General features: G+C 50.2%; 1 protein-coding gene across 1 annotated transcript in view; it reads left to right on the top strand.

Moving 5' to 3' along the window:
- Nucleotides 1–570: 570 nt before the first annotated feature.
- LOC143297476 (uncharacterized) overlaps nt 571–16,466 on the top strand; it is a 20,192-nt gene continuing 4,296 nt past the window's right edge. Inside the window, exons 1-4 of the mRNA XM_076609872.1 lie at nt 571–846; nt 12,727–12,951; nt 14,544–14,702; nt 15,838–16,031. Coding sequence (XP_076465987.1) covers nt 571–846; nt 12,727–12,951; nt 14,544–14,702; nt 15,838–16,031 — 854 coding nt within the window. The remainder of the gene's footprint in view (nt 847–12,726; nt 12,952–14,543; nt 14,703–15,837; nt 16,032–16,466) is intronic.

Raw genomic sequence — 16,466 nt, forward strand, 5'->3', positions numbered from 1 at the left:
TGTGTGTGTGTGTGTATGCGTGTGCGTGTGTGTGTGTGTGTGTGTGTGTGTGCGTATGTGTGTGAGTATGTGTGTGTGTGTGTGTGTGTGTGTGTGTGTGTGTGTGTGTGTGTGTGTGTGTGTGTGTGTGTGTGTGTATGCGTGTGCGTGTGCGTATGTGTGTGTGCGTGTGTGTGTGTGTGTGTGTTAGTGTGTGTTAGTGTGTGTGTGTGTGTGTGTGTGTGTGTGTGTGCTTGTGTACGAACCTAACTGTTTGACAGTTGTCGTTTTTAGAAAGAGGAGAGACAAAACTCGGAAAGAACGTGTGTGTTGGAACATGTCAGTGAATGGCTTCACCAACACATAACTCCACAGGTTGCCCGTTGTAAACAGCGCCTTTGTTGACAAGGACACTAAGTCCCTCCCCCACCCCCTACCACCACCCTCTCCTTTCTCCAACGCCTCTGCCCCCTCCCCCCCCACTTCCCCTTCACCTTTCCCATCCCTCCCAGTGTGTGTGTGTTGCTGTCAGCTGCGGGGCCCGGTGTGGAGTGTGCTGTTTTGGCGTCGTGCTGTGTTTATAGCTGAAGCATGACTGGTTCTGATCGCCACACGTGGCTATATAGACAGCGGGCGGGGCACACCCTTCCGTTCCACCCGCCGATCGCTGTCAGAGGCTGCATCCTTGTGCTCGGGGGGGCTGGCGGGGAGAAGTGGGAGGGGGGGGCAGTGTGTGGGGATGGGTCAGGGGGAAGGGAGGAAGAGAGGACAGTGACGGGGCCTGGTGCAGAGGACAGAGAGGTTGTGCTGGGGTTCTGCTGCTGTCCGTGTCACTGGCCATCACTTACACGCTTCCGTCAACACATGGTGAGGCTTCTGTTTGTTGGCCGTGTCTTCGTCACCTGTATCCAGGCTCCTGTATTGACACTGACGTTGTGCTTTGGTGCTGTTCTGACTTGTTGATCTACTTCACCTGTGTCCGGAGTATTAACTCTGGTTTCCATAGCAACTCCGTTCTTTGGAGTCAGACGTTTGGTTGGACTCGGGACAAAAATGGTAAACATCAACAGTTTTTCATATGCTTGTTGTTGTTTTTTGAGAGGGTTTTTTGTGTGTGTTTTGTTGTTTGTTTGTTGTTCTTTTTTGCTTTGCTTTGTGGTTGGTTGTTGTTTCTTCACCGAGGTAAAGCTGTCGTTTATGAGGTTGTTGTTGTTTCTTCACCAAGGTAAAGCTGTCGTTTATGTGGTTGTTGTTTCTTCACCAAGGTAAAGCTGTCGTTTATGAGGTTGGGTGTTGTTTCTTCACCAAGGTAAAGCTGTCGTTTATGAGGTTGGTTGTTGTTTCTTCACCAAGGTAAAGCTGTCGTTTATGTGGTTGTTGTTTCTTCACCAAGGTAAAGCTGTCGTTTATGTGGTTGTTGTTTCTTCACCAAGGTAAAGCTGTCGTTATGTGGTTGGTTGTTGTTTCTTCACCAAGGTAAAGCTGTCGTTATGTGGTTGGTTGTTGTTTCTTCACCAAGGTAAAACTGTCGTTTATGAGGTTGGGTGTTGTTTCTTCACCAAGGTAAAGCTGTCGTTTATGAGGTTGGGTGTTGTTTCTTCACCAAGGTAAAGCTGTCGTTTATGTGGTTGTTGTTTCTTCACCAAGGTAAAGGTGTGGTTTATGTGGTTGTTGTTTCTTCACCAAGGTAAAGCTATCGTTTATGTGGTTGTTGTTTCTTCACCAAGGTAAAGCTATCGTTTATGTGGTTGTTGTTTCTTCACCAAGGTAAAGCTATCGTTTATGTGGTTGTTGTTTCTTCACCAAGGTAAAGGCATCGTTTATGTAGTTGGTTGTTGTTTCTTCACCGAGGTAAAGCTATCGTTTATGTAGTTGTTGTTTCTTCACCGAGGTAAAGCTATCGTTTATGTAGTTGTTGTTTCTTCACCGAGGTAAAGCTATCGTTTATGTAGTTGGTTGTTGTTTCTTCACCAAGGTAAAGGTATGGTTTATGTGGTTGTTGTTTCTTCACCAAGGTAAAGGTATCGTTTATGTGGTTGGTTGTTGTTTCTTCACCAAGGTAAAGCTGTCGTTTATGAGGTTGGGTGTTGTTTCTTCACCAAGGTAAAGCTGTCGTTTATGTGGTTGTTGTTTCTTCACCAAGGTAAAGGTGTGGTTTATGTGGTTGTTGTTTCTTCACCAAGGTAAAGCTATCGTTTATGTGGTTGGTTGTTGTTTCTTCACCAAGGTAAATGTGTGGTTTATGTGGTTGTTGTTTCTTCACCAAGGTAAAGGTATCGTTTATGTGGTTGGTTGTTGTTTCTTCACCAAGGTAAAGCTATCGTTTATGTGGTTGGTTGTTGTTTCTTCACCAAGGTAAAGGTATCGTTTATGTAGTTGTTGTTTCTTCACCAAGGTAAAGCTATCGTTTATGTGGTTGTTGTTGTTTCTTCACCGAGGTAAAGGTATCGTTTATGTAGTTGTTGTTTCTTCACCGAGGTAAAGGTATGGTTTATGTGGTTGGTTGTTGTTTCTTCACCGAGGTAAAGCTGTCGTTTATGTGGTTGTTGTTTCTTCACCAAGGTAAAGCTATCGTTTATGTAGTTGTTGTTTCTTCACCGAGGTAAAGGTATGGTTTATGTGGTTGGTTGTTGGTGTTTCTTCACCAAGGTAAAGCTGTCGTTTTCCATTCGAGATATTTTGGGTACTTTCTTTGCTTTTTTGTGATTCGTTGCAATATACCTGTCTTTCTTCCTTCCTTTCTCTGTTCCTTTCTGTACTTCATTAATGAGTCTGTTCTTCTTTCTTTGCCATTGTCTTGGTTGTTCTTTTTGACTTTCTCTCTCTCAGATCAGAGAAGTTCCACAAAACGTTGTTGGTCATGTAGCATTTCATCTAACTTAGATATGCCTCTTTTAAACGTACATGAAGTTTATAATGTTTAAACAGACAAATACAAAAGGTCTGGATGGTATAGATGGAGAAATTGGAGTACACACTTTTCTGTTTGTAAACTTGACTCTTGGTTTTTCTTGTAAATACAATGGGATTTAGTTTAACAGACTGAAAACAAAATGTATCGGAAAATTAAATCTTCCTTATCTGTCACGAGCTACAGTGTTCCCCAAGGTTCACCGTATGATGTGCACCTGTTTATCAACACACTGTGAGATGATTGCAGATGACACGGTCGTACAGTAAGCTAGGTTGCATTGTACATGTTTTGTCACGGTGGAGCTCGGTGTGAAGTTCGCGCCGCTCACCGCAGGCAGACAGAGTCGCCACAGCACAGCGCCGCCCCCATTTCTGTAAGCAAGTGTTTGTTTTCCTACCAAAGTGAATGTTTCTACAGAATTTTGCCACTGACAACTTTTTGTTTTTGTGGGATCTAAGTACATACCTTTTATTTTTGTGGGATCTGTTACGTGCTCTAAGTACATACCTTTTGTTATTGTGGGATCTGTTACGTGCTCTAAGTACATACCTTTTGTTATTGTGGGATCTGTTACGTGCTCTAAGTACATACCTTTTGTTATTGTGGGATCTGCTACGTGCTCTAAGTACATACCTTTTGTTTTTGTGGGATCTGTTACGTGCTCTAAGTACATACCTTTTGTTATTGTGGGATCTGTTACGTGCTCTAAGTACATACCTTTTGTTATTGTGGGATCTGTTACGTGCTCTAAGTATATGCTGCACGTGGGAACTCGGTTTAACGTCTCATCCGATTTACATTCCATCTTTCTTACTTCACAAGAAATTAAGTGTTGATTATTATCTATGATTAATGAGTTTAATGGTTGAATTTGAATGCTATGCAACTCATCCCCAAAACAACGAAATAGGTATAATTCAGTACCGGGCAGAACTGTCAGAGCTGAGCATATTACTTTCCTCGACAAATGCTGAACCCATGAAGAAGCTGATAAAATCAAATTGATAGAAGTTGATAGAATTATTGGTGTTGTTGTCGACAGTAAGTTATTCCAGTGAGATCCTAATAATGATAGTAGTAGTAGTAGTACTAGTAGTAGTAGTAGTAGTAGTAGTAGTAATTCAATTTGCAGGGCGCGTTTCCGTGTAAATCGTGTTCAATGGCGTTGTGCAATGTAAACACCGAGAGGTAAAACATATATTTTAATACCAAAATGAAAGAAAAACAATAAACGTACCTGCAAAACACTACACAGACATCCAGCTAAACACTAAAATATGTACAGACACGTACAAAAACCATCGCATACAACACAGCACTCGTCATACTTCTTCTTCTGCGTTCGTGGGCTGCAACTCCCACGTTCACTCGTATATACACGAGTGGGCTTTTACGTGTATGACCGTTTTTACCCCGCCATGTAGGCAGCCATACTCCGCTTTCGGGGGTGTGCATGCTTGGTAGGTACTTGTTTCCATAACTCACCGAACGCTGACATGGATTACAGGATCTTTAACGTGCGTATTTGATCTTTTGCTTGCGTATACACACGAAGGGGGGTCAGGCACTAGCAGGTCTGCACTCATTTTGACCTGGGAGATCGGAAAAGTCTCCACCCTTTACCCACCAGGCGCCATTACCGAGATTCGAACCCGGGACCCTCAGATTGAAAGTCCAACGCTTTAACCATTCGGCTATTGTGCCCGTCATCACTCGTCATACACATCACATATCACAATACCAAACGCACATTTCATATCACAATGTTGAAGACCAATAATGTATTTGGGATTCATTCAACAATTCTGAAATGGTTTTCTTCAAACCTGTCCAACCACTTCCAGGTTGTCTCTATTGATAACATTAAGTTTGATCCGACCCTGATCTATTATGGTGTGCCACAAGGCTCTGTCCTGGGCCCCGTTTTGTTCGTTCTGTTCACTGTTCGACCTTCTGGTCATTCTGTTCTTCATCACTCTTTTGCTAATGGTAAACAGTTTTCGGGGGGAGGGATACAGGTATGGAGTTCCATTCAGTGGAGCCAGAGACAGAAACATTTTCTGCCAACAGTCTCAAGGGATAATCGAGGGACTGTCAACAGAGAGTCAAAAGAGCGTAGCGTTCTAAAAGGATGATATAGATGGAGAAGATCTGAAACATGTGGTGGCATACTGTTGTGATGGAGACACTAACAGCAAAGACAAGCAGTTTTAATGCTCGCCTTGACAGGAAGCCAGTGAAGTATTCTTAGCAGTGATGTTGAACTCTCAAAGTAGGCGCGCGCACTCACTCACTCACTCACTCACTCACTCACTCACTCACACTCACTCACATACACTCACACAGATGTATTCATGTAAAGACGTAATCTTTCACGTGTATGGCTTTTTCTTTTAATCCCGCCATGTGGGCAACAATGCTCAATATTTCGAGGTGTGCGCATGCTGGGTATATTGTTTCAATAACATAGCGAACGCGATAATGTATTAGAGGATCTTTAACGTGCGTATTTGATCTTCTGTGTGCGTATACAGACGAAGGGAGTGGATTTCCTTTGCATAATTTTGCCAGAGGACAACACATCTTTTGCCATTGGTTCTTTTTTCAGTGCGCAGAGTGCGCTGCACAAGGAACCTCGGTTTACCACATCATCCGAAAGACTAGACGCTCGTTTTGATTTTCCAGTCAAACTTGGGAGATACGGCGAGACCAGGATTCGAACCCGGATCCTGACGGACACTGTATTGGCAGTTCAGCGTCCTGACTGTTGTGCCACATTCCCCCTCCTCCTCCTCCTGCGGCAATATGAGTTAAACAAGTCTTATGTGTTCTCTTCCCCTCCCTTTCAGTTCCTTTCATTTTATCCCTCTCTTTGTCTCTGTCTGTCTGTCTGTCTCTCTCTCTCCCTCTCTCTCTCTCAACACACAATATAAAACATATACCGTCGTTTCAACGTTTGTTTGGGAGAGAAAGGGTGGGAGTTTGGAAGTGGGGAGGTGGGGGGGCGGGGGGGGATGCGTTTGTTGTGAGGAAGGTATATGTCCCCCACCCTCCCTATCAGGTGTGAGGAAGGTATGTGTCCCCCCACCCTCCCTATCAGGTGTGAGGAAGGTATGTGTCCCCCCACCCTCCCTATCAGGTGTGAGGAAGGTATGTGTGCCCCCACCCTCCCTATCAGGTGTGAGGAAGGTATGTGTCCCCCCACCCTCCCTATCAGGTGATGTGAGGAAGGTATGTGTCCCCCCACCCTCCCTATCAGGTGTGAGGAAGGTATGTGTCCCCCCACCCTCCCTATCAGGTATGAGGAAGGTATGTGTCCCCCCACCCTCCCTATCAGGTGTGAGGAAGGTATGTGTGCCCCCACCCTCCCTATCAGGTGTGAGGAAGGTATGTGTCCCCCCACCCTCCCTATCAGGTGTGAGGAAGGTATGTGTCCCCCCACCCTCCCTATCAGGTGTGAAGAAGGTATGTGTCCCCCCACCCTCCCTATCAGGTGTTGTGAAGAAGGTATGTGTCCCCCCACCCTCCCTATCAGGTGTGAGGAAGGTATGTGTGCCCCCACCCTCCCTATCAGGTGTGAGGAAGGTATGTGTCCCTCCACCCTCCCTATCAGGTGTGAGGAAGGTATGTGTCCCCCCACCCTCCCTATCAGGTGTGAGGAAGGTATGTGTCCCCCCACCCTCCCTATCAGGTGTTGTGAAGAAGGTATGTGTCCCCCCACCCTCCCTATCAGGTGTTGTGAAGAAGGTATGTGTCCCCCCACCCTCCCTATCAGGTGTGAGGAAGGTATGTGTCCCCCCACCCTCCCTATCAGGTGTTGTGAGGAAGGTATGTGTCCCCCCACCCTCCCTATCAGGTGTGAGGAAGGTATGTGTCCCCCCACCCTCCCTATCAGGTGTGAGGAAGGTATGTGTCCCCCCACCCTCCCTATCAGGTGTGAGGAAGGTATGTGTCCCCCCACCCTCCCTATCAGGTGTGAGGAAGGTATGTGTCCCCCCACCCTCCCTATCAGGTGTGAGGAAGGTATGTGTCCCCCCACCCTCCCTATCAGGTGTGAGGAAGGTATGTGTCCCCCCACCCTCCCTATCAGGTGTGAGGAAGGTATGTGTCCCCCCACCCTCCCTATCAGGTGTGAAGAAGGTATGTGTCCCCCCACCCTCCCTATCAGGTGTGAGGAAGGTATGTGTCCCCCCACCCTCCCTATCAGGTATGAGGAAGGTATGTGTCCCCCCACCCTCCCTATCAGGTGTGAAGAAGGTATGTGTCCCCCCACCCTCCCTATCAGGTGTTGTGAGGAAGGTATGTGTCCCCCCACCCTCCCTATCAGGTGTGAGGAAGGTATGTGTCCCCCCACCCTCCCTATCAGGTGTGAGGAAGGTATGTGTCCCCCCACCCTCCCTATCAGGTGTGAGGAAGGTATGTGTCCCCCCACCCTCCCTATCAGGTGTGAGGAAGGTATGTGTCCCCCCACCCTCCCTATCAGGTGTGAAGAAGGTATGTGTCCCCCACCCTCCCTATCAGGTGTGAGGAAGGTATGTGTCCCCCCACCCTCCCTATCAGGTCATGTGAGGAAGGTATGTGTCCCCCCACCCTCCCTATCAGGTGTGAGGAAGGTATGTGTCCCCCCACCCTCCCTATCAGGTGTGAAGAAGGTATGTGTCCCCCACCCTCCCTATCAGGTCATGTGAGGAAGGTATGTGTCCCCCCACCCTCCCTATCAGGTGTGAAGAAGGTATGTGTCCCCCACCCTCCCTATCAGATGTGAGGAAGGTATGTGTCCCCCCACCCTCCCTATCAGGTGTGAAGAAGGTATGTGTCCCCCCACCCTCCCTATCAGGTGTGAAGAAGGTATGTGTCCCCCCACCCTCCCTATCAGGTGTGAAGAAGGTATGTGTCCCCCCACCCTCCCTATCAGGTGATGTGAAGAAGGTATGTGTCCCCCCACCCTCCCTATCAGGTGATGTGAAGAAGGTATGTGTCCCCCCCACCCTCCCTATCAGGTGTGAAGAAGGTATGTGTCCCCCCACCCTCCCTATCAGGTGTGAGGAAGGTATGTGTCCCCCCACCCTCCCTATCAGGTGTGAAGAAGGTATGTGTCCCCCCACCCTCCCTATCAGGTGTGAGGAAGGTATGTGTCCCCCCACCCTCCCTATCAGGTGTGAGGAAGGTATGTGTCCCCCCACCCTCCCTATCAGGTGTGAAGAAGGTATGTGTCCCCCCACCCTCCCTATCAGGTGTGAAGAAGGTATGTGTCCCCCCACCCTCCCTATCAGGTGATGTGAGGAAGGTATGTGTCCCCCCACCCTCCCTATCAGGTGTGAGGAAGGTATGTGTCCCCCCACCCTCCCTATCAGATGTGAGGAAGGTATGTGTCCCCCCACCCTCCCTATCAGGTGTGAAGAAGGTATGTGTCCCCCCACACTCCCTATCAGGTGTGAGGAAGGTATGTGTCCCCCCACCCTCCCTATCAGGTGATGTGAGGAAGGTATGTGTCCCCCCACCCTCCCTATCAGGTGATGTGAGGAAGGTATGTGTCCCCCCACACCCCCTATCAGGTGTGAAGAAGGTATGTGTCCCCCCACCCTCCCTATCAGGTGTGAAGAAGGTATGTGTCCCCCCACCCTCCCTATCAGGTGTGAAGAAGGTATGTGTCCCCCCACCCTCCCTATCAGGTGTGAAGAAGGTATGTGTCCCCCCACCCTCCCTATCAGGTGTGAGGAAGGTATGTGTCCCCCCACCCTCCTTATCAGGTCATGTGAGGAAGGTATGTGTCCCCCCACCCTCCCTATCAGGTGTGAGGAAGGTATGTGTCCCCCCACCCTCCCTATCAGGTGTGAAGAAGGTATGTGTCCCCCCACCCTCCCTATCAGGTGTGAGGAAGGTATGTGTCCCCCCACCCTCCCTATCAGATGTGAGGAAGGTATGTGTCCCCCCACCCTCCCTATCAGGTGTGAAGAAGGTATGTGTCCCCCCACCCTCCCTATCAGGTGATGTGAAGAAGGTATGTGTCCCCCCACCCTCCCTATCAGGTGATGTGAAGAAGGTATGTGTCCCCCCACCCTCCCTATCAGGTGTGAAGAAGGTATGTGTCCCCCCACCCTCCCTATCAGGTGTGAAGAAGGTATGTGTCCCCCCACCCTCCCTATCAGGTGTGAGGAAGGTATGTGTCCCCCCACCCTCCCTATGATGTGTGAAGAAGGTATGTGTCCCCCCACCCTCCCTATCAGGTGTTGTGAGGAAGGTATGTGTCCCCCCACCCTCCCTATCAGGTATGAGGAAGGTATGTGTCCCCCCCCCCTCCCTATCAGGTGATGTGAGGAAGGTATGTGTCCCCCCACCCTCCCTATCAGGTGTGAGGAAGGTATGTGTCCCCCCACCCTCCATATCAGGTATGAGGAAGGTATGTGTCCCCCCACCCTCCCTATCAGATGTGAGGAAGGTATGTGTCCCCCCACCCTCCCTATCAGGTGTGAGGAAGGTATGTGTCCCCCCACCCCCCCTATCAGGTGATGTGAAGAAGGTATGTGTCCACCCCCCACACCCCCTATCAGGTGTTGTGAGGAAGGTATGTGTCCCCCCCCCCCACTCCCCCACCAGGTGATGTAAGAAAGGTAGCTGTGTCCCCCCCCCCCACCCCCCGAGGCCCCCCCTCCTCCCTACCCCCCTATCAGTTGATGTAGCTGTGAGAAAGCCACAGATTGCTGTCCCCCCACCCTCACCTCTCCCCTTCAGCAGGTAGTGGGGTGAAGGTCACTGTTCCCCCCCCCCCCTCACCTCTCCTCTTCAGCAGGTAGCGGGGTGAAGGTCACTGTTCCCCCCACCCTCACCTCTCCCTTTCAGCAGGTAGCGGTGTGAAGGTCACTGTCCTCCCACCCTCACCCCTCCCCTTCAGCAGGTAGCGGTGTGAAGGTCACTGTCCTCCCCCCCTCACCCCTCCCCTTCAGCAGGTAGCGGTGTGAAGGTCACTGTCTCCCCCCCCTCACCTCTTCCTTTCAGCAGGTAGCGGTGTGAAGGTCACTGTCCCCCCCCCTCACCTCTCCCTTTCAGCAGGTAGCGGTGTGAAGGTCACTGTTCCCCCCCCCCTCACCTCTCCCTTTCAGCAGGTAGCGGTGTGAAGGTCACTGTCCCCCCCCTATCACCTCTCCCTTTCAGCAGGTAGCGGTGTGAAGCTGTCACTGTCCCCCCCCCCCCCTATCACCTCTCCCTTTCAGCAGGTAGCGGTGTGAAGCTGTCACTTTCCCCCCCCCCCTATCACCTCTCCCTTTCAGCAGGTAGCGGTGTGAAGGTCACTGTCCCCCCCTCCCCTCACCTCTCCCTTTCAGCAGGTAGTGGTGTGAAGGTCACTGTCCCCCCCGTATCACCTCTCCCTTTCAGCAGGTAGCGGTGTGAAGGTCACTGTCCCCCCCCCCCTATCACCTCTCCCTTTCAGCAGGTAGCGGTGTGAAGGTCACTGTTCCCCCCCCCCCCCCCATCACCTCTCCCTTTCAGCAGGTAGTGGTGTGAAGGTCACTGTCCCCCCCTCCCCTCACCTCTCCCTTTCAGCAGGTAGCGGTGTGAAGGTCACTGTCCCCCCCTCCCCTCACCTCTCCCTTTCAGCAGGTAGTGGTGTGAAGGTCACTGTCCCCCCCCCCCCCTCACCTCACCCTTTCAGCAGGTAGTGGTGTGAAGGTCACTGTCCCCCCCCCCCCTCACCTCTCCCTTTCAGCAGGTAGTGGTGTGAAGGTCACTGTCCCCCCCCCCCCTCACCTCTCCCTTTCAGCAGGTAGTGGTGTGAAGGTCACTGTCCCCCCCCGCCCCCTCACCTCTCCCTTTCAGCAGGTAGTGGTGTGAAGCTGTCACTGCCCCCCCCCCCCACCTCTCCCTTTCAGCAGGTAGTGGTGTGAAGGTCACTGTCCCCCCCCCCCTATCACCTCTCCCTTTCAGCAGGTAGCGGTGTGAAGGTCACTGTCCCCCCCCCCCCCCACCTCTCCCTTTCAGCAGGTAGCGGTATGAAGCTGTCACTGTCCCCCCCCCCCCCTCACCTCTCCCTTTCAGCAGGTAGCGGTGTGAAGCTTTCACTGTCCCCCCCCCACCCCCCTCACCTCTCCCTTTCAGCAGGTAGCGGTGTGAAGCTGTCACTGTCCCCCCCCCCCCCATCACCTCTCCCTTTCAGCAGGTAGTGGTGTGAAGGTCACTGTCCCCCCCCCCCTATCACCTCTCCCTTTCAGCAGGTAGTGGTGTGAAGGTCACTGTCCCCCCCCCCCCCTATCACCTCTCCCTTTCAGCAGGTAGTGGGGTGAAGGTCACTGTCCCCCCCCCCCCCTATCACCTCTCCCTTTCAGCAGGTAGTGGGGTGAAGGTCACTGTCCCCCCCCCCCCCTATCACCTCTCCCTTTCAGCAGGTAGTGGTGTGAAGGTCACTGTCCCCCCCCCCCTCACCTCTTCCTTTCAGCAGGTAGTGGTGTGAAGGTCACTGTCCCCCCACCCTCACCTCTTCCTTTCAGCAGGTAGTGGTGTGAAGGTCACTGTCCCCCCACCCTCACCTCTTCCTTTCAGCAGGTAGTGGTGTGAAGGTCACTGTTCCCCCCACCCTCACCTCTTCCTTTCAGCAGGTAGTGGTGTGAAGGTCACTGTCCCCCCACCCTCACCTCTCCCTTTCAGCAGGTAGTGGTGTGAAGGTCACTGTCCCCCCACCCTCACCTCTCCCTTTCAGCAGGTAGCAGTGTGAAGGTCACTGTCCCCCCACCCTCACCTATCCCTTTCAGCAGTTAGCGGTGTGAAGCTGTCACTGCCCCCGCACTGTCCCCTCTCCCTTTCAGCAGGTAGCGGTGTGAAGCTGTCACTGTCCAACAATGTAGCATTGTACTCTCCCCGTCCTCACCACTGGACATCCCTCCTTCACTCTATACCCCCGGACAGAAATCAGGGAAATATCCGGTCGAAAGATCATGACCCAGACTGACGTCCTGTCTGACTTCTGACTCCAGTGGAGTGATGACCTACAGGTAACGCGTCCGCCTAGGAAGCGAAAGAATCTGAGTGCGCTGGTTCGAATCACGGCTCAGCCGCCGTTATTCCCCCCCCACCCCCCTCCCCTTGACCTTGAGTGGTGGTCTGGACGCTAGTCATTCGGATGAGACGATAAACCGATGTCCCGTGTGCAGCATGCACTTAGCGCACGTAAAATAACTCACGGAAACAGAAGGGTTGTTCCTGGCATAATTTTGTAGAAAAATCCACTTCGATAGGAAAAACACAAATTAAAAAAAAAAACAAAGACAAAAAAAAAACTGCACACAGGGAAAAACTTACAAAAAAATTGGAGACGCTGTAGTCTAGCGACGCGCTCTCCCTCGGGACAGAAACCCAAATTTCACACAGAGAAATCTGTTGTGATAAAAAGATATACAATTATCTGTATCAGTCTCTTTATCAGTCAGTTGAATTGGTAATCAGTTAGCCAATCAAACATTCATTCAATCTTTTTTCCGACATCTCTATCTCTCTATTTCTCTATATCTATCTACACACACACACACACACACACACACACACACACACACACACACAGACGCACGCACACACACACACACACACACACACACACACACACATTCACTCTCACACATACACACTCACTCACTCATTCACTCACTTACTCACATGCATACACACACAGACACACAGACACACACACACACACACACACACACACACAGACACACACACAGACACACACAGACACACACACACACACACACACACAGACACACACACACACACACACACATGGAGAGAATGACGCCGGCAGGTCGCTCCACAGTTGAACTGAGCGCTGTGTGTCTGTCACCCAGGCCTTGCTGGCTGTGACCTCTGCCCCGGGACCTCTGACCTGCCTGACCCTCTTTCTGGCCGTGTACCATGCCCTGGCCGTACCCCCTGGCCCCTGGCAGTCGCGGGGGCGGCCCCCTGGCCAGGTGAAGCGGCCCCCGGGGGGCAGGAGCCGGGGAGGCAGCAGTGCCAGCCGTGATGAGCTCCGCCACCGGCTGCTGGCTTTCTACCGCTGTTCTGTCCTGGAGGTCACGTCTGTCTGTCTGTCTGTCTGTCTGTCCTGCAGATGGTTTCCGTCTATCCGTCCGTCTGTCTGTTTTGCAGGTCACGTCTGTCTGTCTGTCTGTTTGTCCTACAGGTGGTGTCTGTCTGTCTGTCTGCCTGCATGTCGTTCTATCTGTCCACATTGTGATATCTGTCCTTCAAGTCATATCTGTCTGTCCTCCAGGACCTGTGACTGTTCTGAAGTTTATCTCTGTTCTCAAGGTGACCTGTGTCTGTTCTGAAGTTTATCTCTGTTCTCAAATTGACCTGTGGCTGTTCTCAAGGTTATCTCTGCTCTCAAGGTGACCTATGACTGTTCTCAAGGTTATCTCTGTTCTCAAGGTGACCTGTGTCTGTTCTGAAGTTTATCTCTGTTCTCAAGGTGACCTGTGTCTGTTCTGAAGTTTATCTCTGTTCTCAAGGTGACCTGTGTCTGTTCTGAAGTTTATCTCTGTTCGCAAGGTGACCTGTGTCTGTTCTGAAGTTTATCTCTGTTCTCAAGGTGACCTGTGTCTATTCTCAAGGTTATCTCTGTTCTCAAGGTGACCTGTGTCTGTTCACAAGGTTATCTCTGTTCTCAAGGTGACCTGTGTCTGTTCACAAGGTTATCTCTGTTCTCAAGGTGACCTGTGTCTGTTCACAAGGTTATCTCTGTTCTCAAGGTGACCTGTGTCTGTTCACAAGGTTATCTCTGTTCTCAAGGTGACATGTGACTGTTCTCAAGGTGACCTGTATCTGTCCCCATGTTTTCTCTGTTCTCAAGGTGACCTGTGTCTGTTCCCAATATAATCCCTGTTCTCAAGATGAACTGCAACTGTTCTTGAGGTGAACTGTATCTGTTCTCGATGTTATCCCTGTTTTCAAGGTAACCTGTGAATATTCTTGAGGTGACCTGTGTCTGATCTTAAGGTGATCTGTGTCTGTTCTCAAGGTCATCCCTGTTGGTAAGGTGACTTGTGGCTGTTCTTTGGGTGTCCTGTATCTGTTCTCAAGGTTGTCTCTGTTCTCAATGTTCATGTGTCTGTTCCAAAGGTTCCTATGTCTGTTCTCAAGGTGACCTGTGCCTGTTGTCAAGGTTAGTTCTGTTCTCAAGGTGACCTGTGACTGTTCTTGATGTGACCTGTATCTGTTCTCGATGTTATTTCTGTTCTCAAGGTGACCTGTGCCTGTTTTCGATGTTATTTCTGTTCTCAAGGTGACCTGTAACGTGTGCCTCTTCTTGAGGTGACCCGTTCCTGTTCTCAAGGTTATCTCTGTTCTGAAGGTGACCTGTGACTGTTCTCAAGGTGACCGATTTCTGTTCTCAAGGCGATCTCTGTCTGTCCTCAAAGTGAAGTGCTTAGTTCAGCTGTGTGACATGGTGACATATCCACTGACGTTCCGAGCCGGTGAACTTCTTTGTTTTCCTTCTTCTGTTTCCAGTGCGCGAAAAGCGTTCATCTAAAGATCAAACGGGCTCCTGTTGTACACACACACACACACACACACACACACACACACACACACACACACACACACACACTTCTCTGAAGCTTCTGAACAAAATTGCATGCTCCGACATTTGTTATTTATTCAGGGATTCGGAATTGTGCAAAACAAAGACCCAACGCCCCCGGAAGCGCCGCCATGTTCACTGCAGAGCCCGGATGATCTTCAACGCATGCTACCTGACCTCTTCCTGTCGGAGACGGATCTGCTGGACGTGTTGTCTCAAACCAAGGGCGGTCTACAAGAGGTGTGTACCACCACTGCTGCTGCTGCTTAATTTATGTAGGGTCTTGAAGGTGCCGAACAAGCATGCCCTATCCACCCACTGATGTCCCCGAACGGTCGCTCACTCCCCCACATCACCGCGCCCCATCCCTGTTTAATGAATGAACAGCTCCGTGCTGCCACACGTCAACATGCACGTGCATGGAGGACAAGGTCAAAGACAGACTCACTGTCATAACATCAACATGCACGTGCAGAGAGGACAAGGTCAAAGACAGACTCACTGTCATAACATCAACGTTCACGTGCAGAGAGGACAAGGTCAAAGACGAAACTGAGATGGCATTGCCATGTACATCACACACAGTGAATCCAGGTCATGTTTGACAAATGCTGTGCTATGGACTGCAGCATATCACAGTGAATCCAGGTCATGTTTGACACGTGTTGTGTTATGGACTGCAGCATACACACAGTGAATCCAGGTCATGTTTGACACGTGTTGTGTTATGGACTGCAGCATACACACAGTGAATCCAGGTCATGTTTGACACGTGTTGTGCTATGGACTGCAGCATACACACAGTGAATCCAGGTCATGTTTGAAACATGTGTTATGGACTGCAGCATACACACAGTGAATCCAGGTCATGTTTGACTCATGTTGTATTATTGACTGCAGCATACACACAGTGAATCCAGGTCATGTTTGACACGTGTTGTGTTATGGACTGCAGCATACACACAGTGAATCCAGGTCATGTTTGACACGTGTTGTGTTATGGACTGCAGCATACACACAGTGAATCCAGGTCATGTCTGAAACATGTTGTGTTATGGACTGCAGCATACACACAGTGAATCCAGGTCATGTTTGACACGTGTTGTGTAATGGACTGCAGCATACACACAGTGAATCCAGGTCATGTCTGACATATGTTGTACCATGCACAGCACACCTGTGCGCGCCCCCAACATCAAAGTCACAGTAACTTTCACTTTCTGTCTACTTTTACCCCTGTCATCAAGATCACAGTGACCTTCACCTTCTGTCTCCTTTTACCCCTGTCATCAAGATCACGATGACCTTCACCTTCTGTCTCCTTTTACCCCTGACAACAAGATCACAATGACCTTCACCTTCTGTCTGTCTGCAGGTGCCGGTGGCCAGCCAGGGGCGGACAAACGGACGAGAACAGGGGCAGATAAACAGTCCGGCACTGAGACGTGTGGTACCGGACAAACTGTCGGATGGAAGTGAACGCCAGATGGCGCAGGAAGCCGCCACCTTCGGCGACAGGGGAGACCACTTCTTCGAATCCCACAGCACCGATTGTCGTTCCTGTCTGACGTGAGTCAATCAAAATCGGAATCAGAATAATATCTAACTAGTCCTCAGTCCCTCAATATTCGAGTCCCTTCTTACGGCTGTCTGAAAGTAGAAAGCCTGTCAAGCAGACACATGTTATCTATCTATCGAATGGTTTTCTGGACATAACGCGGAGATATCATTATATTTTTTTTTAGAAATAAACCAGCATGGTTATTGTGATTTTCAGGAACATATCATATTATGTTGCTATTTATCACGGAAATAACCCGACAAGACGATTGTGCCTTCAAACGACCTCTTTCCAAAATAGCCCTGCTCTCCCTGCCCTCTCTGTTTTGTCCATAAGGTCTCTAGCCTTCTCTCTACGTTCATGTGGAATTTAGACTTTTACAACCTATGCATAGCATGAACGTTGGATGTGAAAGTGGTTTGATAACTTTGACTTTCATCCGT

The sequence above is a fragment of the Babylonia areolata genome, chromosome 22 (assembly GCF_041734735.1).
Source record: "Babylonia areolata isolate BAREFJ2019XMU chromosome 22, ASM4173473v1, whole genome shotgun sequence".
Lineage (NCBI taxonomy): Eukaryota > Metazoa > Mollusca > Gastropoda > Neogastropoda > Buccinidae > Babylonia > Babylonia areolata.